We start from the raw sequence: 25,084 nt of genomic DNA, 5'->3' as shown, positions 1-25,084 counted from the left end.
AGCTCTACTTACCCCATGATTCTTTATTGTCTCCTAAGCGGCCTCTTCAGAGAGCACACTGCAGTGCAGTTCTCTCTCTTTATCACCTGTGAAACAAAGTAGGCTTGAGATGAAAAGACCTGGACTCCAGAAAGAGATTTAAGTACACAGGAATATCTTCTTGCACGTGATGTTGTAGAGTGAAACCAAAGATTCGCCCTGGTTGTGCTCTGGAGCTTGTTCAAAACTTATATTCAGACCTTGGATTGCCTCCATTTATCTAGATGGCAAGTTTGAAGGGTCTGACCAATGGCTATTGCTGTATTAGCATCTGATATATACTAACTTTATACTCCTGAACAAATTAATGACTGGAAAGCCTAATCCTTGTCTGTGGGCATTCAAGATGTGGACAAATGAAGCAGTTTGCCCAAAGTCTAGCAAAGGGAGGGTTAAGAAGCTGAGGATTAAAAGCACAACCCTTGAGCCCCACTTGGCTGGCCAACTCCCAGGGTGATCCTTTCTTCACTGATTGAAAGATCAGTAAATTACTCTCTAAATGCTTGCAGTATGAACTCTCCAAAACAGAGCAAATGGGATTTTTCACACTTTGACTAATGAAAACTTGGCACATTGCTTGAAAAATAAAATCCTTGCTGCTAGCAGTACATATATATAAAATAATGTTTATTTCTACGGGGCTTGTGAATAAGCAAGATATTTTTCATCCGTGAAAGGCATTTTTTGTGTGGATGTGTAAGTTAGTAAAAACAGAAGAAAGTATGACTGATGATCCCAATGAACATCATCCGAGTGAAATTTAAATAGTCCTGGCTTCTTGCTTCTGAAAAGAAAGACTCTTCTTTTACTTCACTCTGAAAACTTTTCTGATTATTGTGGCTAAATTTCTTTGCTTTTGACAAAAATATACACATGATCATTTCTTATGTTTCGTGTTTATAGAGAAATTAACATCACAGGGCTGTGCACTTGAGCTAGGCATTGATAGGTAGAGATTCAATAAAAGGATCTGCTCAGAAAGCTAAACTCAGCTTTTACATTGCCTGCAAGATCTGCTTACATATGAAAGTAAAGTTAGTTTCTGAAAAAGTGGGAAGAATTTGTTCTTCTTGTCAGTTTATGATACTTTTCTACATCTGTTCTTTTTTCCTCTCCTGCTTCCTTGTTGCTTTCCAGAGGACCAAAGTAAACATCAGGAGAAACTAGCCTAACTTCTCATGCAGGCAAGCTGAACGAGATTGACAGAAATGAGGACCAACAATACACTGTAAATATACTTTCAAAACACCGACATTATTTTCTCTTTGTGTGCTGAAAATGTTTGGAAAAACTACTGCAATGAAAAAAAAGGTCTTAAAATTATAACATCTGAGATGAGCTGATGTTGGTACCCCACTAGCACAGAGATAAAAGGTGACCCAGCTAACTTCCAGTTCACAGCTAATGTTTGCTAACCATAAGGACAGAGCTTAGCAGAGGACCCTTTGTAGACATTTTAGAGACTTGCAGCAGTGGAAAAGGTTTACTTCTTCTCAAGTGCAGAGGAATTACCGGGGCTATTGTAAATTTGCTTCAAAGAAACAAAAAAGGGACTTTACAATTCTGCAATAATCAGAAGATATGTAAGAAGAGATAGGTAAGTTGTGATATGCTTTAGCATAGCAGCAGGTTTTATTTGATTAATTCTTCCCTACAGCTTGTAATGGATATACACAGTGTGATTTCAGGGCAGGAGTAGCTTCAAAGTACAGTCTGAGTATCAGAGATGTAAGCAAGCACAGCTGGATCTCAAATATATAAGCCACTTTGACTTATGCAGAAGGAAAAAAAAAAAACAGAAGACTACTATGATCTGCTTCTTTCTCATGATTAAATACGTTTACATGCTTTAATCAAACCACAAGTTGTCTCCAGGTGGAAGAAACATTTAAGACAACTTTGCCACACTATTTGAGTGGATGTGTAACAGACACACATGTCCTGCTCCTCATCTGAAGCTTCACAAAGATAGGGCAAAGTTATGTCCAGGGATTTGGACAGAGAACTGGTAGTGTTACAAGAATAATACAGGTATTGAAAAGCTCTCTGCCATTTTCTCCTGTGGGAAAGGATGAGGGGTACAGTATGGAGATGGGTAGGACTGCCTTCTAAATACCACTATCTTTCCTCAGGAGACAGCAGGTGGTCTAGATGACTATGTACAAAGAGGATAACACATAGTGGCTGCAGTGGCTCCAGCAGCCCATTTATCAGGAAACACTGCCACAGGCTGTGATTTAGACCTAGAAGGAAAACCATTTATGTGGCAACCCTGCAAAAGCATTGCTGCCATGCTGGCACAAACTAGCAGCCTCAGGGACTGTCACCACACCCAGGAGTTCTCCTTGGTCGAGTGATCTCTCATTTTTTAACTTCTTAGGCAAATTTATTATTCACTGTTTTTAGTGAGCTTTGGATTATATGGAAGGTTTGCATACAGATGCAGGGAGCAAGAGCACACATTGTTCTGGACAGTTACTAAAACACAGTATGCAGAGGATAGATCCAAAAAAGCATCTGGTGGCCATGCAGGAGGCAGCCAGACAGGATTGCTCCTTCTGTGCTATCATGTGAACTGGTACAGTCTTAACCACAGTCTCACGCAGGATGGATCTTGGACTCAAATATACTCTTGGAAACATTGCCTGTGTTTGTTCTGAAATAGCAGGGAGTCTGAATGACCCTTCTCTGAAGATAAGAGAGCACCGTGGTGAAACTTGGTAGCTGAAGAGTCCAATCACCTTTATGTGGAGATCAATTAGACCATCCCTGAGGAATGCCATAGTTTAGGAATGGGAAAGTGGCCATTTTTGGAAGAATTTTCCTAGGATCTGACAGTAGGCCCCATCTTCTGCTCAGGAAAATTGGAACTGGACACAAAGGAAAGACCCAAGCTATTACTGCTGATACTTTAAATCTCCAACATGGGAAATATCAGTGTACAAAATAATACAGTTTTATGTATAATATATAGCTATAGTGGGAATGCTAAGTCACAGCTTGAAGCAGTGATGGAGCACCTGGTGGGAACCCAGGGAAGCTCAGGTGCATCCAATGCAGCTGAGTGACTAGAAGGGGTGGAGCCAGGATCCAGCCCTTTCCAGACCTCATTTAAGGGTTGGCAAGGGAGGTAAGGGCATCTCTCTGCAGGTTGTTATGCATCTGAGACTTTCCATGGGTAAGTAGGGTTTTTTCTTTATTTCTGTGTCTTTTGCTATTATACCTGAGCCTATCCTGACTCTCTGTAGCTTAAGACCTTGATACTCTGTTACTTTGTTATGCCTTCCATTGTGTTACACTAGCTATGTCTACTATACTATGTATGGTATTATAATACAAATATGTATGTACACATACACCAGGTATATGTAATGTATAATATTTCCCAAATATGTAAGTTTATGGAAAATGTATCAGAAAATAGTTTTGGGCATAAGGTGGGTCAAATGAGGTTGGCAGTTATTTCTGAGCTCTAGCCATTGTGACCACTCTTAAGTGATATGGAGATCAGGTTTAGATGATGGATATACTGACCTAAACTACATATGGCTAGATAAGATCTGTTATAAGCCTACTTGCCTAAGATACATTAAACTAAGTATGCAGTCACACATACAGCACTTTGAGATTAGAAAAGTTCAGATCCTGGACAGCTTCTATTGTTAAGCTCACAAAACACTAAGATAAATAATAATAAAAAATGCTGCAGCTGCTGTTTACTTAGGGCAGTTTTGCCATGTGACATCAGAAAATATTCCATGGTGAAATTTATTATAATAAAAATGAACTTAGTGAGACTTTGTGATCTATTAAGCTTCCAGCTAATGAGACTTTTGTTTATCCAGTTGACAGATGGTGTTTTTCTGCTGATTCACAGCACTGAAGTGGTTACTGGAAAAAGTACCAAGAGTTTAATAAGGAGCAGGCCCATACACACAACAAAAGTGCACCATATTCCACCAGTTCCAAAAGGGAAAAAAAAAAAGCAGTTTTTAAACCAAATCACCAGAATCACATTTTCATGCACACAATGCATGTTTGAAGACTCTCCAGCAAGAATGCCATTAGTAAACCAGCTTTTCTAGTCACTGTGTTAATTGCAATTTCTTGGGATATTCTGCCCTGGGTTAAAAGAATTAAAGTCACACGCAGCACTTCTGAAGGAGGATTCTGTCTTGGAAGGCTGGTTTATCTTTTTTATAATGAAGAATCATCCCGTTAATGAAACTTCTCTCAGACTTCTCACCAATACACACTAACAAACATAAAATCATATCAAGGCTGTAGAAAGTGATGGCAATCTGGAAACCAGAAGAACAAAATGAATGTTGCTGAACAGTTGAACCTTAAAGCTCTGGAGCAGCTGAATTCTCATTTTTCTCCAGAAAGAATTCAAACTGTTTATGAAATTAAATAGAACTTCTGGAACTGCACATTGAACTATGCTGAACAGGAAGAAATCTCAGCTTAATAGGCCTCAAGGAAAAAGATCTACTGTAGCTGTTTCTTTAGTATGGTTTTTGCAGCAAAAAGCTTACTCCTGCTTGGGTAGATAAGTTGCTTTTGGACATTTCTTTCGCTATCTCTATGACTTAATACGTTTAAGGGATGGAACAGTAATGCAAGGGCTCGAGTTGCAGATGAAAGGTCTCAAAAAGTTGGGATTCACCATACTTGTAGTAGAAGAACAGCAGGGCAGGTTCTTTCTGTCCCTACTGGCCCAAATCCAGAGCATCTTTGAAAGAATGAGAGAGCAAAAGCTGGAAAGCATTTAGTGAAGTCTTAATAGCACTCGCCTATCTCACTGTTCTGTGTATGTGTGTGTACATATATTTTTGTATGTAAACACACTAATGCATATAAATAAATACACATACACATATTCCTTCCTAGGTGTATGCACATGCAATACTTATACATACACCAGCACAGAGTAAACTTCATACAGAGGGAGAATGCACAGCAGAATCTAACACTGGGAAAGGTTTTCTTTAGTGTATTTACACGCCTAGTCTCAGGCAGGATGTGGTCTGTCATTGCAGGGGCCACAGCACAAGGTGAGACTTTGCAAAATGTAATACAAGCTATTAATACTAGTTGGTCTGCAAAATTCATACCTGGCCCTCAGATGGGAGGATGTTAGGATCGAGAGGGAATTTTCTTCAAGAACTAGACTGGTTGTTTCTGGAACTCTGAGACAAAAGATGCTGAGTTGGACACATGAGGACAAACAGGCAAGGAACACATAAGACTGAGAACAATACTACATCGTACATCATATTGGTTGCAATACAAACAAAAGACGTAACACATGTTAACACAGTTATGATAACTGAGCAGTTTCAGTCTGACAGCCTTAAGCAGAGGCTTGTTCCTCTGACAACTGTGTGTTTTGAATCATGAATTATGTGACTGAACATTCATGTTATACATGAATACAACTGCTACCATCAAAATCAATCTTCTGCAGGGAAATCTTTACCTGCTAGATGCATCACAGCACAGGTGTCATGGCACGTAGCAGGTGATGGCATGACAGCTAGCAGTGCAAATGCTTTGGGCTTGTTAACTTATGAGTTCAAGACAGTTATGTATTATGCCACCTGTGCATAAGACAGAAATCCAATTAGGGTTCTTACTTGAATCTGAGCAACCTGATCAGATATGGAGTCTAACCCTTCTTTGAGCAAGGCCATTTGGATGATATTGCTCATGACATCCCTTAGAAATGAAGTTATTCTGTGATCCACAGCATACAAAAAGAGGGATTCTCTGCTCCCCCCAGAAATGGCAAAAGACACCTTCAGCTTCACTTGTAGAAAAAGGACAAAGGAAAAGCTGAGCTCAGACTTCCAGTTTTGGTACAGCATGACTTCTGGGAGAATGTGTGGTTCAGAGTCCCTCTTTAAAGGAAAAAGCGTAAGAAATACAGAGTTAAAAATCCAGTAAGCTCTTTGAAATACTTCAAAAGAAAGTACAGCATGATAGAAATACAGATACTACACAAGCCAACAGAATTTCACCTGGGAGTAAAGGTGAGAGAAGAGACAAAAGGGTAGTTAGCCCTGTAAGGAGCATGTTCTGATTTAAAATAAATAAATAAATAAATAAATCACACTTTCCTGCACATAGATACTGATCCTTCACAAACTGTTTCCTCCAAGAGCTAGTATCTCCTTCCTGTTGGAAACTCACCACAGGCACCATAGTTACAAGTTCTGATGCCAGTTTCTCACTAACAAATAAATACGCCTTCTATTCCAGGGGGTTTTGCTTTGCCTGATTAAAGATATTGTTAAAGCTTCCACAAGTATTTCTTGTACCCACATGGGCTCCTTACTGAATCTGGCTGTCCTCACTTCCTGGCTTACTACAACTTACTTGTTAAGTTACTGCCTCGCTGCACCCCTGAAGTGGTTGCTGAAATGATTAATATTTATTTAGGAAAGCTCTTTGAAGATGATACATGACATAAATATCAGACAACGCTATTATGCTTCCAAAAAAACAATACAGCTTTTGTGAGATTAAAAGCCTATTTCCCCCACTAGATTTCTGGAAATGCGTAAAAACAAAATAACGTAGCCTTCTCTTTGCCATTTATCCCTCTTATCTCTTCAAAGCTTTTAATAGTATTTCCCATCTGATTACTGCTAATCACATTGTTATACTGCTTTTACAGCCTTGGGGGTTATGATAAAGCTTCTCTATTATTCCCGATAGGAACAAAACAGTAGCAGGTAGGCAGCAATATACATTTTCCAAAGATCAGAGCCATTATTTAATGTTTTTGTAAATATTTACTTTAGGAGCAGGCTAAATGTTACTTAAGATTTGTTCTAAACTGCTGTGTTTAAAGGAAAAAAAATCATGAGGACATATGGAACTCATCTGAAGGAGAAAAAAACTGTTACAATTACACAAAAGAATTAATTTCTTTTTCCTGGTACCTAAGAGTAATGTTCAAAAATACTGTGGCATGCTTTGAATCTGAAGTGGCACATCATGATACATATCATGTGGTTTGTGGTCTCTTCTTCCTAACCGCTTGCAGCTCTGGCTGGAGTTTCCCCAACCTGACTGTCCCACCAAATTGGTACACACCCACACTGAGTTCCCATTGGGATTTCTGGTCCTGTTCTGCCCATTTTTTTTTTTCTTTCCCCTTTTTCTTAGTCATCTTACCCACAAGTAGCATAAATCAAGGCGAGGCTGTGTTTTCACAGCTAGGCAGCTCTTGCAACATCAGGGTTGAGTTCAGGGAAATGGCTGGAAAACTGGCTATGTCCCCCTCCCCCCCAACCACACCTGCCTTTTGGCTAATGGAAGATGAGCACAGAGCCAAAGATATTTGTTTATTCTTGCTCTGGGTGCTTTGATATGTATGCCACTGGTGAGGATAGTTGCCCTGCCTCACAGCACGTGTGCCCATGACTGAAGGCCTCATGTTGTCTTCCAGAGCATCTTTTGGGCATCTTTTCCATGCTAGTCACATCACTGGAGGTGTCCCTACTAGGTGGGCCCCTGAGGGGATACCAGGCCACCAGCACTGCCCTGTCATCCGTGCACTTTGCAACCTTGCCACCTTCTATCCCTTATTCTACCCTCAGGGAAGCACTTGGAAATATTTCTTTGCCATGGCCGAGAAACTTCTGAAGCCCAGGACTTTGTCTGGCACTAGCAATTAATATTTCACCAAGAAAGCCTGCTAGCTTTGATTTTTCTCCAAATAGCATGAACCTTTGCAGTTTTGGGAAAGTTTTAAGGTCATAGATGTGATGGGAAGACTGGGATCCCACCTGCTCTGTGGTGCTTAGTGCTCTGACAGGATGCTGAGGTAACCTCGTGCCAACAGCTGCTACCACACATTGCCAGCCTGCCCTGGCTCCTGCTGCAGGGACATCCAAAGAGAGATCCTGGCTGTGCTGCCAGCAAGAACTAACCTGTGTCTCGTAGCCTCCTCCTGAGTGGAAGCTGTGTAATTAGCGATGCGAGCAGAACCGTTCAGAGGGGTTTGTTTTGATCCCTGTGATGCGTTGAGGTGGCCAAGATGGCGAGGATGGCTGAAAAGCAGGGCAGCCAGCATATCCTCTATGTGCCCTCTGCTACAGTGATGTTCAGAGATGGGCGGGGAAGGCAGCGCCTGTGAGGACATGTCACCTCCCGCCTCGGCAGCCAGCGGGAGGCTGTGAGCAACCTCAGGAGACTTTCTTTCTCGGGACGAGCCCCACGTGGGTGACTGTGTGACACCGTGCGGGACGGGAAGCTCCAAACTCCACGTTGGAAGCGCTACGCAGGTGCTGAGCCGGCGGGCGGGACGCCACCGCCCCTCCGTCAGCTGCGCTGGGGAGCGATCGCCCCCTGGCGGCGGCCCGGCCAAACGGCGGCGGGAGGCGCGGGCGGGCCGGGGCGGCTGCGCGAAACTTTCCGCCGCAGCCCGAGTTTGGCCTCCCCGGCGCGGTGCGCCCCGCCGCCCCGCCGAGCAGCGTCCTCCGGGCCCGGGGCTCCGTGGGAGCTTTTCTTTTCTTTGCCGCCGCTGTGCTGAATTTTCTTTCTCTCTTTTTTTTTTTTTTTTAATTGCTATTATTATTATTATTTTGGCTAATTCCCGCCTCCCCTCCCAACCTCCTCCCGAACCGGCGGGGCGGGAAGGGAGCTTCTCCAGCCTGCAAAATCAAAGCATGGCGGAGGCTGGCGATGAGAACCGTCCTCCCCAAAGCATCCAGCGCCTCTGACAAGCCCGGAGCCAGAGGGGGTGGGGGTGGGAAGGGCGGGAGGGGGGAGAGCATGGGAGGGAGGGGGCGGCCAGTCCTTCCCCCTGCACTTGTCAGATGCAGATGGGACTGGCAAAGTTTGTTTGAATAAAAAAAAAAGAAAAGAAAAAGAAAAAGCAACCAAAAAAAAAAAAAGAAAAGAAAAAAAAAAAAGGGGGAAGAGCAGGAGGAGGGGGAGGGAAAAAAAAAAAAAAAAGGATCCTAGAAATCCAAAAAGGCTCATCTGGGAAGGAGAGAGAGAGAGAGGAGAGCGAGAGGAAGCGGGATGCAACTCAACCTGACGCTGATCTGCTTCGTCTTCGGGGGTTTCCTGCCCGACGCCGCGGCCCGGCGGGAGCAGATGGACACGGGGCAGTGCGACCTGCCCCGCTCGGTGAGCCGGGCCGCGCGGAGCCGGGGGGGTGGAGAGGGGCGCGGGGGAGGCGCTGCCCCACGCGCTGCCCCACGCGGCGCCGCGGACGCGCGTGGCCCCGCAGGTGTGCGCGGGTGCCCCGTGTGAGGGGAGCGGTGTGCTGGTGGGCTGTGTGAGTGTGTTTATAGCGTGTGTACGGTGTGCTCGTGTTGCTCTGGGGCTGTGCTGGACAGTCCCGCAGCGTTCCTTGCCACCCGTGGGTTGCTCGTTCTTGTTGCAGTGGCTCTTGACCCTCTGCCACTGACCGTCCTCTGCTTTCCTTCCCCCCCAGCAAGGAGAGCTGAACTCCTTCCTCTGGACCATCCGCCGCGACCCCCCCGCCTATCTCTTCGGCACCATCCACGTGCCCTACACGCGGGTGTGGGATTTCATCCCCGACAACTCTAAGGCCGCTTTCCACGCCAGCTCCAGCGTCTATTTCGAGTTGGATCTCACCGACCCCTACACCATCTCGGGGCTGGCCAGCTGCCAGATGCTGCCCCACGGGGAGAACCTGCAGGACGTGCTGCCCCGTGAGCTTTACCGCCGCCTCAAACGCCACCTGGACTACATCAAGCTGATGCTGCCCCACTGGATGACCCCGGACCAGCGGGGCAAAGGGCTCTACGCTGACTACCTCTTCAACGCCATCGCCGGCAACTGGGAGCGCAAGAGGCCCGTCTGGGTGATGCTGATGGTGAACTCCTTGACAGAGACCGACATCCGCTCCCGAGGAGTGCCGGTGCTCGATCTCTACCTCGCCCAGGAGGCTGAGAGGATGAAGAAGACGACGGGCGCGGTGGAGAGGGTGGAGGAGCAGTGTCACCCGCTGAACGGGCTCAACTTCTCCCAGGTAAGGAGGCTTCTGGGCCTCGCGGCTCGTTCCAGGAGGTGGGAGCCACTCTCCTATTTCAGTTGCTTTACTGAGGTGAACCCGAAACCTGTTGCGGTGAGGTGTGTTGCAGTGTGGGCCTTTGCATTGGGCTGCTGGATCTCTGCTGTGCTGCGTGCGGAGTGGCTGTGAAGTGCACAGCAAGAGCTGTGCATCTATCATGTGTATTATTTATTGGAGAGGCAAATGTGCAGGGTGTGAATGTGTGTGTCTGCTGGCTTGTCACTTGTGAGGGAAGCTTCCACGCCTCTCCTCAGTTGACAGAGTTGAGTAAAAAGTGCTTTTTTGTTTGTTTGTTTTTAAATAAAGCAGCTCTGCAGTGCTTGTCACGAAGAGGATAAAGCATGAACAATGGAAATAGAAATTCAGCAATTGTTCAAATAGATTTAAGTATGTGCAAACTGTTGGTTGTCTTTTAATAGTTACTGCGGGTCAGAAGAAGTGGGCACACGTTGTCCTTGCGGTCTGGGGGAAATTAAATGCTCAATCTGTATGGACTTTTTTCATTTTAGAACAGGTAAAGTTCAGAAAAAAAGAAAAGGATGTAGATTAAGAAACAAAAGTTATTGGTGTAACTGGACTCCAGAATTTTTTCAGTGGATTTAGCTTTAAACAACCAAATACTAAGCCATGAGGTCTATTTCATTTCAGTGGATTAATCAGGAACACAGGCACAGCTATTGACTTTGCTTTGTGAAACTGTTTATACGAAATCAGATTTACTAGAAATTCAGGAAATGAATGTGTGTGGAAGAAAACAAATAATCCAGAGGAAATTTAAAATGGTGTCAGTTACGGTTACAGTATTTCATTTTTAACCTTCCTTTCAGCATTAATTTTAAATCAGCTCTTTCCAGCTGTATCTTACTGTCCTAGTTCAAGCAACAGAATTCTTGGTGATGTGCGAGTAAGGATTAAAGACTGATCTTTGGTGTGATTAAATGTCCTTAGAGTGCCTTCTCCCCTGTAGTGGGGACTCTCTGAAGAGTCCAGCTTACACTTACATATGAATCATCTGATGTTCTCAGTTAGAGGACTGACTCTGCCTGTGGACTGCATAGGAGAAGATTTGTTTGCGTACAGTTTTGGGGTGATTGCAAGAAGGATAAAAAAAAAAAAAGTCTAAAAAGCCCCCTGAGTGTTTGCAATGGTTAGCATGCATGCAAAGCAAGGAATTTGTTTTACTTTCTTCTGTTTAAAAGGTGTAAGTGCCTATCCTTGCTGCTGAACTCCTTCTTCAAGGTGAGGTAAAAATAATTAACCACTGCAAACATCAGTAGCATGTGGTTGTATAGGTCAGAAATGGAAGTTAGAATCAAGCAAGTGAAAGCACTTGGTTAAAGATGTACCTTTTGAAACCTTTTAGAAATGAATCATATTGCACTCTTTTTAGGTGAGAGAGAGCAGTGAGAGGGACAGGAAAAGGGAGAGAGTATCTCACACAACTGCTGCTCTCACCATAACTTTGTTTTACTCTCATTTGCTGTGCTTTAAGCAGAAACAAAACTTCCCCCTTCATTTTAGTAGACGAGAAAAGAACAGCCAAAGTACCAGTGCCACCAGCCGGTAGAGGCAAATTGTCTATGCAGAAAAGTTTGAGTGGATACAAAAAATTACATTGTAGTTATTGCAGAGAATTGACACTGCTACTTCTGCGCATTGGCGTGCTGGGGGATTTTTCCTAGACTGAAGCTTTTTCTGGGAACAAGGCCACCAGAACACCATGAGACAACATTAAGCAAAACCACCCAGTTATTTATTTTCTCGCTTCCTCGAGATTTCATGCATCCTGACACCTGGCTGGTTGGTTAACAATAGTAATTTGTAAAGTTATCCTGCTGTCTGGCAGTCCTACTGCTCGGTGTATTACTGTGCTAATTTAGTGGAGTGGATTGCTATTGCTAGGTTTCACCTCCTAATTCCACATCTTAGAGCCTTCCTTAAGCAACACATAATTAAAACACACTAAAATGGAAATCAGAAATTGAGCAGCTTTTGTCTTGTAGGGTGTTTGCACAGTTTGATGGGAACAGCTGTGATAAATTACGGTCCTGAATCTGCTAAGGGCATCAGCAGTTTTTACCTGTCTTCAGCATTACTGTTACAGGGACACTGCTTGTAATTCCAGCATTTAGAGTTCAGGTTTTAAAATGGAGCCTTGCTGAATCGTGTCAGTGCTTTTGTTTCCCCCATCCCCAAAGTCCAGTATTTTTGCCCTTAGCAAATTAAAGAAGAAAAAGCCTTCTTTTTTACTTCTCCCCCTCAAAGGCAGCTTTGTGCTACTGCAAATATTTAATCTGACTACACGCACCGAATCTGTTAATCTGATACTGTGAGGAGGAAGAAATCTAGGAGTGGTCCCGGTGTGGTGCTTGGTTTTGATCTGCTCTGAAAGAAAGCGGATACACTTGCATTTTTGACCAGGAACGATCTTTGAAACGTTCTGTGCGTCGCTTTGAAATGTTGATTGTCTTAACCGGATGAAAAGATTAAGGTGGCTGATATAATTGGCTGCTTCCTGGAGAGCTAGCTCTTGCAGGTAAGAGCACAATGCATTGTTTTTTATTGTAAGCCCCCAAACTTTGTAGTTTGGGATTTTGTACCCCCCTTGGAGTTTTCGCTCAGAGTTTGGAGCTGCTTTCCCAAATGTGCATTGTTCCTGTTGCTGTGCTTTCCCACTGCACGTTGGGAATGCAGTGGGATGCTCACACTCCTGGAGCATCTTTGCTCTTCCCCTGTGGCTCTGCAGCTGCTGGTGGCACAAATCTGGGTGTTGTAGAGCTGGTGGCAAGGCTTCCAAATCGCAGCAAAAAGCTCAGCTGGGAGCCTGACAACAGGAGAATTGAAGTCAGATGTAGGTGAGATTGAAATTTCAACACTTCTTGGTAGAAGTGGTTTCAGAGTTTCAATGAAGGCAAGATAGAAAAAGTTAAAAAACGCAGAAAGAAGCAGCAGATAACTTTTCTATCTGACAAAATAGGTGCTTATTTACAGTGCAAAAAGTGGTCCAGGACTGAGAAAAGCTGGTGGCAAGGCAGATGGAGCTCATTCAGGGCCTTGTTTTTGATCCTGGGCAGAGGCACTGCAGGATGGGCCAGGTGGGCTTTGAGGTTAGGAGATGCTCCAGATTCCTCCTCCTTTTTAAGACCCTCGCAGAGGTCTGTGGTGAAAAATATCTCCTCACACTGATGTGCACTGCTGTTTGAGTGAGGAGGATGCTAAAGGGAGAGGGTCTGCATGTCCTCTGACAGTCCTTCCCTCACAGAGGGCAGACGGTGGGCCATGGGCAGGGACTGCTCATCACCCAGGTGCTGTGTGTCCTTGGCTGGCAGCTGCTGTGTGTCCTCAGCTGACATCTCATCCCCACTGAGAGTCAGACCGCTCTGCCCTGCGGAACTGGCTTTGGTAGCTGGAACTCAAAGCCTGCCCTACAGCAGGATCCTCAGCTGAGAAATTGTGAATGTCCCTTCCTTGGTGTTAAAAATAAAACCTTTCTCCCATTCTGTCGCAAGTTCTCACTGCAGGGAGAGTCTGCCGGCAGTTAGTGCCAGATGCCTTTAATCCCAGGGTTTGTAAGGGGCATTTTGTGTAGGGTCTGACTATCCTGATGGATCTGTCGGGGAGCTGTTAGGCCAGAGGGGAGCTGTGAGCAGCCCCTTTTCTCTTCCTTCTCTATTTGGGTTTTCTGAGTTATTCTCTGACCGGTATCATTTCAAACTGCAGGGGGAGATGTTAAATATCAAACCGGTGTTGATTGGATCAGAGACAGCCTCAAAGAAAGAAATCTTAGACTGTGCCAGATTAAACTTCACACTTCACCATTCTTCCCCTTTCATTTCTTTACCGCCTCATTCTCTGCACAAATAAACCCTGTCTCCCTACTTTCTAGCAATGAGACAGCATTCAGCAGGCAGAAATTACTTTGTTAACAAAATCAGTCTTCGTTTCCCAGGTCCTGCTGTTCCATCAAACCCTGGGACATGGCAGCTTTGATTACTCTAGTGATAGGATTAGAGGTGGAACAAGTGCTGTTTAATAAAAGACCAATGGGTGGTCCATCAAATTTGGTCACTGACAGATCTGCAGCCTTGAAGCTGGACCTTCAGTGGCAAAGCAGCATGGCACAGTGATACTTAGACAGGGCCACAGCTTGTGGACTTGCTATTCCATCTCCCCTGCCCCCTTAAAAAAAAAAATTAAACATTTCTGTAATCCCAAAGCAGAGATTCTCTGAGCTGATAGGAACTGGCACAAGCGACTTCAAGGGAAATTTCCCTGTTCGTATGAATGAAAGATCCAGGCTCCAAGTTTTCCAAACCAGATTAAAGGGCTCAGTTTCAAAACTTTTTGACTTTTGACAGTCTGCGTAATGTATTTGAGGGAGTAATTTTTATTTATTTATTTATTTATTTTTGGAGGAAAAGTGGTCTTTGCCTAGTAGAAATCGTGCCTTTTTGCTTTTAAAAAATTTCAGACTTCATTAGAATCATCAAAAATAGTTTAGTATCATCTGTTTAGGTTGCTGCATGTTGTTGGAAGAGATGTTGTTAAGGGTTTGCTGATACATGTGTGCACGTAGTTTTTAGCTTGCTGGCTTCAATCAAACTATCACCTCCTACCCCAACCTCGACATAAAAAAGAATTCCTCACTTAAGTTATCCGTGGAGCAGAAATTCATACAGCAGAAATAGAAATCCTTCCATTAGCTCCCTCTGAGTGCTGATGGAGCAGCTTTACATCTGTGCCAGGGAACTGTTGAGAGTGAAACTGTGCAGGTATTAAAACTACAGTAGTTGCAGTAACACCTGAAGGGATCAGTGGCTGGTGTTTTATAGGTATAACTAACTGTATGTGCTGCTCTGTACAGCCACTGTGTGCTTCTTCACCGTAGCTCACTTGAAAGGCTCACTCTGGCTTTTGATTCCTGTTAAGAAAATAGCCAGTCAGTTAATGACGGCTCGAGGGGCAGCTGGCAATTCATCTGCTGTGTTTATAGTGTGCATTACTGCTAGTGGTGTATATGGAACAGGTGAGATACAAGCCCCTCCTTTCCCTCACACTTCCCTTGGTAAGATCCAGGCCTGAGACAGCCTCCCATGAGCAGACCTGGGTACATTTTGCTCCCCAGTGGAGATTTCACTCCCCAGTTCTGCTAAGGGAGGAAGATAAGAGGATAGATGGCCCAAATCCATCTCTGTTTTCAAGTACTATTGCTGCTTTCAAATCCATATGAGATCTTCCCCGGAGCATTATCCCGCCTTCAAACTGTCCCCCAGTAATTGCAGAATATGCCTACTCCCTCCAAAATGATTTTTTTCTTTGTTTGTTGCCTCCTTTTGGTTTCTGATGCTCTTGCAAGAGCAGTCAGGATCCTGCAGTGGGCCTTGAATGCTTTACTTTATAAACAGAATGAACCATTGACCTTAAAAACCTCAACCTGAAGTACAGTGCAACCTACAGTCCTCAGAAAGTCTTTAACAGCCTCCCCTCAGCTCCCTGGTGAGTAGCAATCCACGTTATAAAGCCAGCCCACATCATTCAGGCTAGTCAGAAGTTCCTGTATTGAAAAGGCCAGAAAGGATCTTAAGCAAGGGCACTCATTCACCTTGCTCTCCTGCAGAGACAAAGATCAGTGGCAGAGCTCCTGGCAAAGTGTATTTGGGAACTTCAGGGGGACATACTGCAAAATAAAAGGTTTCTCTGGAGCTGTGCCTTGTGGTGAAAAAACATTAATCTGTTCTCTGTCATTAGGAGTTGATGAGACAGGTAAAAAGCAGAAGGAATCAGAAAGTTATCACTTGAATCACATTAAATTGATGTGATTTCTTTCATCTTTTCATCCTATTAAAGGAGTTCCCTGCATTCTTGGCTGTCTTCCCCAGAGCACACACCATATAGGGCAGTACAAAACCTTAGTTTTTCAGCAAGGACAAGTGTTTGGGAACTTTGTTCTTTAACTTTCAAGAGTCAGCATTAGAGGAGCTTCTTTGCAAGGACACGTGCCTGCCTCATGCCCACACACTTTCCCAAATTCCTGTTTCAAGCCAATAAACAATTCAGATCATAGATGCTACTAGACTGAAAATGCACAGAAAGCATTGTGGAGTAGCCACAAAGCTTCAATATCTGTCTAAACCTCTTGAAGTCTTTATGTGTGCAAGTCTCTGAGGTATTTTGCTGCACATTGCAACTATTTGTGGACCTGATATTCGTTCTATAACCCATACAGGGTCATGGGTTCCAGCTTGCTTGAGACATCAGAAATTAAACTGGTGCTTACAGAGCTTTTAATTGCAGATATTGCTGTTAGAGCTTAACATCCTGGCTCTTGGACTGGAAGTGTAACGAAGCTGTATACGTACCCTTTGCAGACCAGGAACAGATAAGCAATTAAAATGCATGAGTGGCTGCACCCATGACAAAAACTAGTAATTACACCTTGTTCATCCCCATGGATTTACTTTCTCCAGTGTTTAAGAACACATGTGCCTTGTGTTACTGTTATTGTTTATTGGATCTAGTTGTCAGTTAAATGCGTAGAGAATTAGAAGTGACATGGTTAATACCTGTGTCAGAAGCTTGAGCAGGAATTAGCACAGATGACTGCTACTTTTATCACTGGCTGTTCCAACAGCAGTGCTTGCCATTTGGGTTTTGAATTTGTAGAGCTTCTACCGCAAGTCATTTCAGGACTTCTAGCACAATATAAATGAAAGTTGCTAAAACTGTAAATTAAAACCATGTGTTCAGCATCTTAGGATGAATGTTGTGCGACTTGAGGAGGCTCATTAGCAAAAGTATTTTTAGTTTGAATGAGATCAAAGACCCTAGATTTTCCACTCTAAGGGTCACTTGACATAGACCTAGACACTCCATTTCTCACTGTATGTAGAATCCCACTGGGCAGTTGTGCCTGAAGAAATCATCATCCCTGAAATATTGTAATTACTTTTGTTATCAGTGAATTACTGCTGATCACCCCTGTCCAGGCACTGAAACAACACTGAGGGCTGAAGAGTCTTGCAGATGTCAAAAGGGAATTTTATTATTGGCTTCTTCAGAATTAGGATTTCAGGAGCATTGGATGTGAAAGATCACTTAGTGTGAACCACGTGTATGCTGTGTGCATTCCAAAGTATTTCTTGAAGCTAGTGGTAACACCGAACCATTCCCAGAAGCAAAAAGTTCTGATTTCTTCTTTTCCTAGGCTCTGTTAACATAGCAGTTACAAAACCTTTCAAATATGTTTCTGGTCCAGAGGTTCTTCATGCTCGAGTATCCCTGCAAAATCTCAGAGTCCATTGAGATGTCAGTTCAGTCTGCTGAACGCTGTTCGGAAAAGCTAGCGTAACAACACACTTAAGGGAGTAACACTGAATGCTTTATGCTTTACCCACGTTCATCAGACTTGCTTCTTCTGCCCTGTTCTGGTATTAGGGGACCCACTGAGAGACACAAATATCCCCAGTTCAGAAAATGGAGAAGGAGCTGCCTGTGTAGAGAGAGGCAAAATTCATCAAGCTTGCTTCCTGAGCCAAGGAATGAGAAAAAGGAAACAGTAACCTTCAAGTTATTTTCAAACCTCTTTCCATTTTAATAAAAGTCAACTTATGAGGAACGCAGGAAAAATATTTCTTTAAAGTAGGAGATTTTGTGTCTTCAAAGTGCCCCCTCAGTATTTTAGAGACTGTATTAAATCCAAGGTCTCCATTAGGCTTCCTCACTTTTGTTAACAGTCACAATGAAGACTGATTATTCTCTGTACACTTTCTGCCACCACACAAATTTTGCTTTCCTTTGATTTCTTGCAGGCTTTTCCTATTACAGGTGACAGCGTAATAGTGATGGGGAATATTTATTTAAATGTGAGACAAAATGCTCAGTGTGGGAGTTTGCAGAGTCAGCAGAGGGGGAGAGGGCGAAAGGGTGATTTGAGAAACATACCCAACTTTTTGAAGGTCTTTGTATTTCTGGCATCGAATTGATTCAGTTTTAGAAATAATCAATGAGATTAATGTTATTCCAGCAGTGAGCTGTGATGAGATGCATCCCAGTGAGTCCCATTGGCTCTATAGCACTGGTAAAATCATCATAGTACTGTTAATTGCAAAAGAGCTAGCCCTTAGAGCATGTGAGGAGCTGGTTCTGACATAGGAAAAACCACTGGGATCCAACTGGGATGCTAACTCGTTGTTTGTTTTCAAGCTCAGGTGATGTTTTATTCTTAGGATGTTACATGAAGAAGAGGAAGCAGGTATGCTAAAGAGTTGCAAAATGCTTTTATGAGTTAGCTGCAGAGAAAGCCTTTCTTTCTTTCCTGATTAATACAGGAAAAAGTAAGGACAGACATCTTAAAAAATTCTAATTATTTGTTTACTGAGGCACTTACTGAGGCATAGAATCAAACAGTACCAAGCTATGGCCAGACTAGTTCTAATGTGTCTAGAATTTCAAGCACCAGGATGCTCCACTGGTTGACAGCTGCAAGCAAACTGTATTTCAGTTTCTCTGCCACTTTTCCTTTCCATTTCATGATCACCAGGAAGATATTTCCCCTCAGCTTAAAGCTCGGAACATCAAGCCATGAAACCATGATATGCCATTCTGAAATAATCCCGTCCTTTCGGTAGTGAGGTGAAGTTCAGAGGGTCAAAGCAGCAGGCATTCTCAGGCATGAAACAGTATTCGACTTTATGGAGTGGCTTGTGGCTGTATGCAGGCTTGTGCTGACTAGCTTTTTACTCAGCTAATTGTGTGAGGCCAGGGAGGATTTTCTTTATTAACTCAAGTGGCTTGGCTGTGAAATGAGACATACTGTACAGTGTATAATTCAGCTCATTTTCAAAGGCATTTTTGTTGAAGTTGGGTATCCAGAGAGACCTGAGCCTTCAACAGGGATGTATCTGAAACACACTTCAGAAATTTAATAATTTAAAGTCAGCCTTTATACTGGTTTATGTTCCAGTAATGGAATAGTGCTTGCTTTAGGAAAGACTCTATTTATATCTTCATGCATAAAGGATTTTTTTTTTTTTTTAATTCCCCCTTCCCTGCGTTGAGCACTTGCTGTGTATTAACTGTGACTGGCCAGCTTTGCAAGGGACTTAGCATGTAACTTCTTCAGCACATTATGGATCTGAAGTTGAAAGGAAGTATAGTTCGGAGTAGCTGAGAACTGCTTGTAAAAGTGTTTTGTGTTTTGGGAAGTACAAAGAGCTATAATCTCCTAAAAGGTGTCATATTTTGGCATATTTTGGATTTTGTCATTACTGACAAAGAGATCTCAGTGGAAGATATCTGTAGGAATGCAAAACACAATCACCAAAACCCACACGAGATCTCTTATCAGGCTCTCTCTGAAGCTGTTGCAGATTCATTTGAATTACACTGGGAAGATTTATCTCTTATTAATGGAGCGCTCTTCATTTTTTAAAATTGGGTTGTGCAACACATCAAGTAACAATGTCATAACACATCATAAATCAGTTTGTTCGCTGAAGGATTCTAGATGAGTTAATCTAACATCCTGGACGTAGTTCACGAGCAGTTAATTTTAGCAGTTCTCTTTGATACGTATCAGTTAAAGCAAAGCAACTCCAGCCATTATGGAGAGAGTCAAAACTGGTTAACGGCAAAGCAAGTATGGACAAAGATTGTTCAGAGATAAAGCCTTTGGCAGATCATTCGAGTGATCTGTGCTTTTTATAGAACAATCGTAGTTTTAATACCAGCAGTGCAGACACTCTGGGACAAAGAGAAAACACACACACACACCAAACCACAGAAGAAAACCACACACACCACTTGGTAGTCACATCTAACAAGAAAGTCAAGCTAAAGTTCACCAGCCCTGACGTAGTTCCCAAAGAACTCCGTGGCAGGCAATGGGATGGGAAGAAGTACCCTAAAAAAGACATTCAGGAATTATTCCCATTGTTGGTGGAAGAAATCGAGAACGTTTGATTTGAAACACAAAGTTATCCAGCAGCCTGCCAAATGCCATTTATCTCAAGGTCATACAATATAAATAACCACAGGAGTTAGCTCTGAAGCGAAGAAGCAGGAGGTAGCTAAACAAAAATAGAGGAAGGGATTCCTCTCTCTTTCCTGTGGATGTTCTATGTGCTACTGAGGAGGTTTTAAGGCTTGGCATCTGTAACAAGTCTAACATACAAAGAGCAGAAAAGCATACCGAGAGCAGGGAGTGTAGGAGAATGTAGCCTTGTGGAAGGAATCGTGGTTTGAGACCAAGCCACTAAACTTTCCTGCGTTTCTGCAAGAATTAGTCAGGGATTATAATTAAAAAGAAAAGGTCATCTAGGAAAAAAAATTCCTCTTGGAAGTTTAAGCCTGAAAACATTGATTCCTGTTATACAGTTAGATCGGTTGATGGTGTGTATTTTCCTGTTCTTCCAGCACACCAAATCAGAGAGAAAGAGAAAAACAAGCTTAACAGCTGCCAGGTCTTATATTCCAGCATTCTTACCAGTCAAAGAAGGAAGGATGTGCTTTCAAACTGAAAGTGTTCTTCAGCATTCCCTTGCCTTGTTCAGCCAGCACTGGCAGCCATCACTACATAGAGTCCCCTTCCTCTGTGTGGTTGGAGTTCTGGTTTCTTCAGAACAGAAAGAAAGCAAGCTGGGTTCTGGATGAGACTTACAATAACTTACTTCAGCAGCATCCAGGAACCCTAATCTATAATATATACATATAGAATAATTTGATATCTATAGGCCTTACCTAACTAGCTGGAAACAGTCATGACCTTAGAAGCTGAAACTTCCCGTTATTATTATGCCCTGGGCTGAGACGGTGGTTTTTTCCATCTATAAATTTCTTTTATCCCTTTCAACTTATTTAATTCTCTTAGAAAAAGAAATTCTTGTATGAGGTGAGACCAGAGTCAATGAAATGTTGATGTGAAGGGGCCACCTACAGGACTGCTGTCTCCAGAGTCTCATAGCTTTTCAGGCAAGAGATTTTGGGATACATCTATATCCCCTGACAAACAAACCAGCTCCACCTATCTTTATAACTCATTTTCATTCCTTCAAAAACACATTTTCTCAAATCCAAATGCTTTTTAACAATGGCAGACATCACAGAATAGCATCATTAGCAATGAACCAAGGACATTTATGTTGCAACAACTTTTGTTGAAGGATTATTGTGTTGAAAATCCCTAGATTTTGGCACAAGCTGGGGAACTCAGCAGTTCCATTTTGCATGTCCTGCCATCGTTCAGCAAGAGGACTTTGTTGCTAGACATTGCAGTAGGGCAGCCAGTTGGCTTCTCCCAATCTCCTTAGGTTTCCAGATGTCATAACAACATGAGAGAGAGTGACTTAGCCATCTTCCATTTGTTTACGCTGGAGCTGCTAGTCAGAGACCAAGCCACAACATTGCACAGCTTTTCAAAAAGGACTTAATAGGTCTCTCTGTAAACAGATCTAAATATTTGCTCCAGTGACATTTATCGCATCACACGTCTGGCGTGAGTGTTTAGTCCTTGTTTTGCTTGCATGTTTGGATTCTCTTATAAACATTAATGAAGTGCTGGAATACAAATGAATGATCCCCCCTTTTCTTCCCACCATGGAGGGGAGGGGAATGGAAGGGCACAAAGTAATAATAGTTCAACCTTTAACCCATAATTGTTCAGTACATTTTGATGACAGCTCTTGTTTTCACGTGCTTTAAAAGACTTTATTCAAAATGTACATCCATGCAGAAATCATCACACCTTTCTTCAAAGGCAGCTGGAGTAGGAGGCAGCTCTTGACGGAGTGTCATTTGATGTTTAGCTGGCCATAACATGTTGCCCTGCTGCTGCGTTGCCAGCATGCAGCATTGTGCCCCATCTACAAGGAATTTAATAGGGGATATATTTAATGCATTCTGCCCTTGGCATCTGCTTTGGGCTACTGTCTGGCCAGAGTAATGTGCCTGAAACACCTCAAAGCTCATCTACATCTTGTTGGAGGATGAGGTCACTCAGTAGGTATTTTGCAATTTGCTTACAGTGTGAATATGACTGCAGACAGTATGCTTGCCTATAGCCTGTTCCATTCTCCCAGTGCCCTTATGCAGAACGTAGGCCCTAGAAAGCAGGCAGCTTTCTGGTCTGTCTTTTGATCTCCTCATTAAAGGAGTTGAGGGGGGGGAGCATGGGAAAGGAAACAGTGACCAAATCTTACTTCCATAGTGGTTACCACAGGGGCAATCTTTAGTTTATTTTCATATTGCTGTGGTATGAAGCCATAAACAAGATGTGTTAGGTACCTGTTTTCTAACTGTAAGAGTGGTAAACTTGTGAAGCATGTGAAGCCTTCATCTCTCAACCTGCTCCATACTGAGGAAATATTGAGTATCTCATTCCTTTGTGGGAGCAGTTACAGTACTACTCCTCCTCTCTGTGCAGTTTGAAATGTCATAGTATCTTTTGTACATAATGAATTGTCTTCATCTCCTGCCAGGTTGGACAGTACTTTGCTCAGCACCTTACTGAGCATCTTTAGTTTGCACAGGTATACTTGCAGGAGTGGTGGTTTGGCATCTGTGGTAGCCAGTAGGAAAAGAAATCCTATATTAGCCAGGAGAATTTCTCTAGAAATTTCCTCAACGCATGCGAGTAAGCTCTCAGTTCTTTGTTAAGAGCAAAACTGCTGCATTTATGCTGTGGGACATAAAAGAAGTAATAAATGCCGAGGAAGTAATCAGAAGTTCATTCTGTAGATGATCTTTAAGAAAAACATCGTGCTGTACAAAACATCTGCGGGCTGGTTGTCTACAAGAGTACTAAGAGCAAAGGATTTATTTCCCAAAAATCAGGTTTTAGGAGGTCAAGATTAATACCCAAGAGCAAAAAAAAGAAGAAAAAAGAAAAGTATATGTTTCCTCCTTCTGAGTGATTAGGTATAAAATGGGTTAAAAATGATACTGCCTTTGGATCATCTTGTGTATGAAAGATTTGCATATCCTTGTATACTATTAGAAAGTGCCTGTCAACTCCATTAGTTATCAAATTGCTTATTTGTCATATACATTCTTGACTAAATCCTTATCAGCTTTTCCTCTTGTAACAGTATTTGTTTATGTTAACCTTCAACTTTCAATCCTAAGGAATCTAAAATGTCTCTCAGAAGAATTTTTTCATCTGTGCTTACAGGGACTTAGGCTAGTTATTGAGAGGATGCTCCTTGGGATGCTTTCCTGGTGGGTAGTTTGGGAGTAGGAAATTTGTCTGCAAAGGTGCTCCCTTGTCACCTCTGTCCATGTTGATAGTTAAGATAGAAGATAGTGATTTTCACAGTCCCTAGCAGCTGTGAAATATTCATTGGAAAAAGGGAAAGTTGGACATATGGACAGAAAAAAGAATTTGACGACATTTTTGTCATCTTCTGCCTGATGTGCCAACACTATTGGGGACTTTCTTTTTTGCTGATTTATAGTCCAGTGCACTCCAAGGTCCCCATCGCTCAAGCATTTTGCCTTTTTCTCATTTTTGGAACACAAACATGGAAGTGTATTTGGAACTCACTGGAGCTTTAAAAACAAAACAAAACAAAAAACCTAAGGCAAGCTGCCAGATCAGAATCTAATACACAACATATGTTTACAGGGTTATAGTCTTCTGCCATGCCGGCTTTAGTATTTACTCCAGTATGAAATGGAGTAAATGCCTTCCAAGACCTTTTATCATCCACTGTGCTTATCGAAACAGTAAAAATATTGTTTTTATTTCAGCAAACGTGCCTTTCCTCTTGTCTGAAGGCTTTTGACTTCCCCACCGCATTTGGGATCAGTGGAAGAGTATGCCCTTGGTCTTGCTTATCTAATTTTCTTTACAGGAGCTCATCTGCCTTGGAGTTGGCCGGATTCCTTCACCAGTTTCACAAGCATCCCCAAACTGTCTTTCTGTAAGGAGAGAGATCTATCTGCCTTGTGCAGTTATAATGTAAATCATGGCATTCTGTGAAGGGTATGTGTAGAAATTGTTGTCCAAGTATATGACAGAGGAGGAAGGGTGGTATTTTAAGCTAGTTTGGGTAGCCTCAACTTGTGCAAATACAGGGGGTGTCATCAGTGACAATACACAAAGTCCAAGAAAATTCAACTTGAAGTATGTAAAAATGTTGTGGCTGGAGTTGAAGTCTTTTCTTGGTAAGCTCTGAAAGATCAGCAGCCAAAGCAGCTATATGCCCACTTTTTCTTCTCCTGCTCGTGTATGTAGGATGTGCTTCACATGATTCATTAAGCATGTTAGGCCACGTAGATCCTCTGGGATCTACAAGCAGAACTCCAGGCTTACAAGGGCTGTGCTTGCATGCTGGATGGCTTAGCAGGAGGCAGGTCTTGTCTGGGGCCTCAAACACAATCAGTGTGGTCCTTTGTGTGCATGCAAGATGGGCAAGATATTAGAGCTATTTATTTTTGGAAAATGCTTTCCATAGACAGAAACAATGCTCACATAATCATCTGTATTTTGAGGAAAAAAAAAAAGTTCCTTCAAATATCTCAGATTCAAACTTTAAGTGTAGCTAGAAAAACCCAAGAGTCTCATCAGCAGAACAAAGGCCTCGTGGCTGACCCACATGGACATTCTTGTGCTGTTAGTTCACAGCTACACAGCCAAGGTAGAAAAGACTGAATTCTTAGCTTTTATCTTTTGGTAGAATGTTGTTCCCTGCTGATTTATGGAAGGCAACAGAGAGGTGGAAGTCTCCAAGCAGCTTTGGATGAGAAAGCCATTGGGCTTTTCTTTAACAGGAGCTCTCTAACACTCGCTCCACCAGGATACCTGAGTGGCCTAGGTTGTTTGAGGTAGGGTGACTTTAGCTTATAGTAAATGTACTCTGCTGACATCAATAGAGTTACTGTGCTTTACATCATTGGAGTTGTTCTTGCTCATAGGAGATTTAATGTGTTTTTTTCATCTGATTTCAAGTGGGTCAGATTACTCCATAACTTTTAGTAGCATCAGATGTT

General features: G+C 42.8%; 1 protein-coding gene and 1 long non-coding RNA gene across 5 annotated transcripts in view; one reads left to right on the top strand and one right to left on the bottom strand.

Annotated features, from left to right (window-relative positions):
• LOC149916880 (uncharacterized) overlaps positions 1–9,198 on the bottom strand; it is a 28,207-nt gene extending 19,009 nt beyond the window's left edge. For both annotated transcript variants that reach the window (XR_016469305.1, XR_016469306.1), the window contains exons 1-2: positions 9,091–9,198; positions 13–86 (exon numbers count right to left, since the gene is read on the bottom strand). This is a non-coding gene — a long non-coding RNA (uncharacterized LOC149916880). The remainder of the gene's footprint in view (positions 1–12; positions 87–9,090) is intronic.
• The window catches only part of TRABD2B (TraB domain containing 2B), a 258,160-nt gene continuing 242,051 nt past the window's right edge, over positions 8,976–25,084 (top strand). The window contains exons 1-2 of one of the 3 annotated variants that reach the window (XM_090146636.1): positions 8,976–9,186; positions 9,497–10,057. In XM_090146636.1, the coding sequence (XP_090002762.1) occupies positions 9,079–9,186; positions 9,497–10,057 (669 nt within the window). In that variant the 5' untranslated portion in view covers positions 8,976–9,078. The remainder of the gene's footprint in view (positions 9,187–9,496; positions 10,058–25,084) is intronic. The other 2 variants (XM_090146637.1, XM_031602107.2) reach the window with 2 other exon arrangements.

Source organism: Phasianus colchicus, chromosome 9 (assembly GCF_987193195.1).
Source record: "Phasianus colchicus chromosome 9, bPhaCol1.hap1.1, whole genome shotgun sequence".
In the NCBI taxonomy this organism is placed as follows: Eukaryota; Metazoa; Chordata; class Aves; order Galliformes; family Phasianidae; genus Phasianus; species Phasianus colchicus.
Note: the sequence above shows the minus strand (reverse complement) of the source record. Positions and strands in the feature narration are given on the sequence as shown.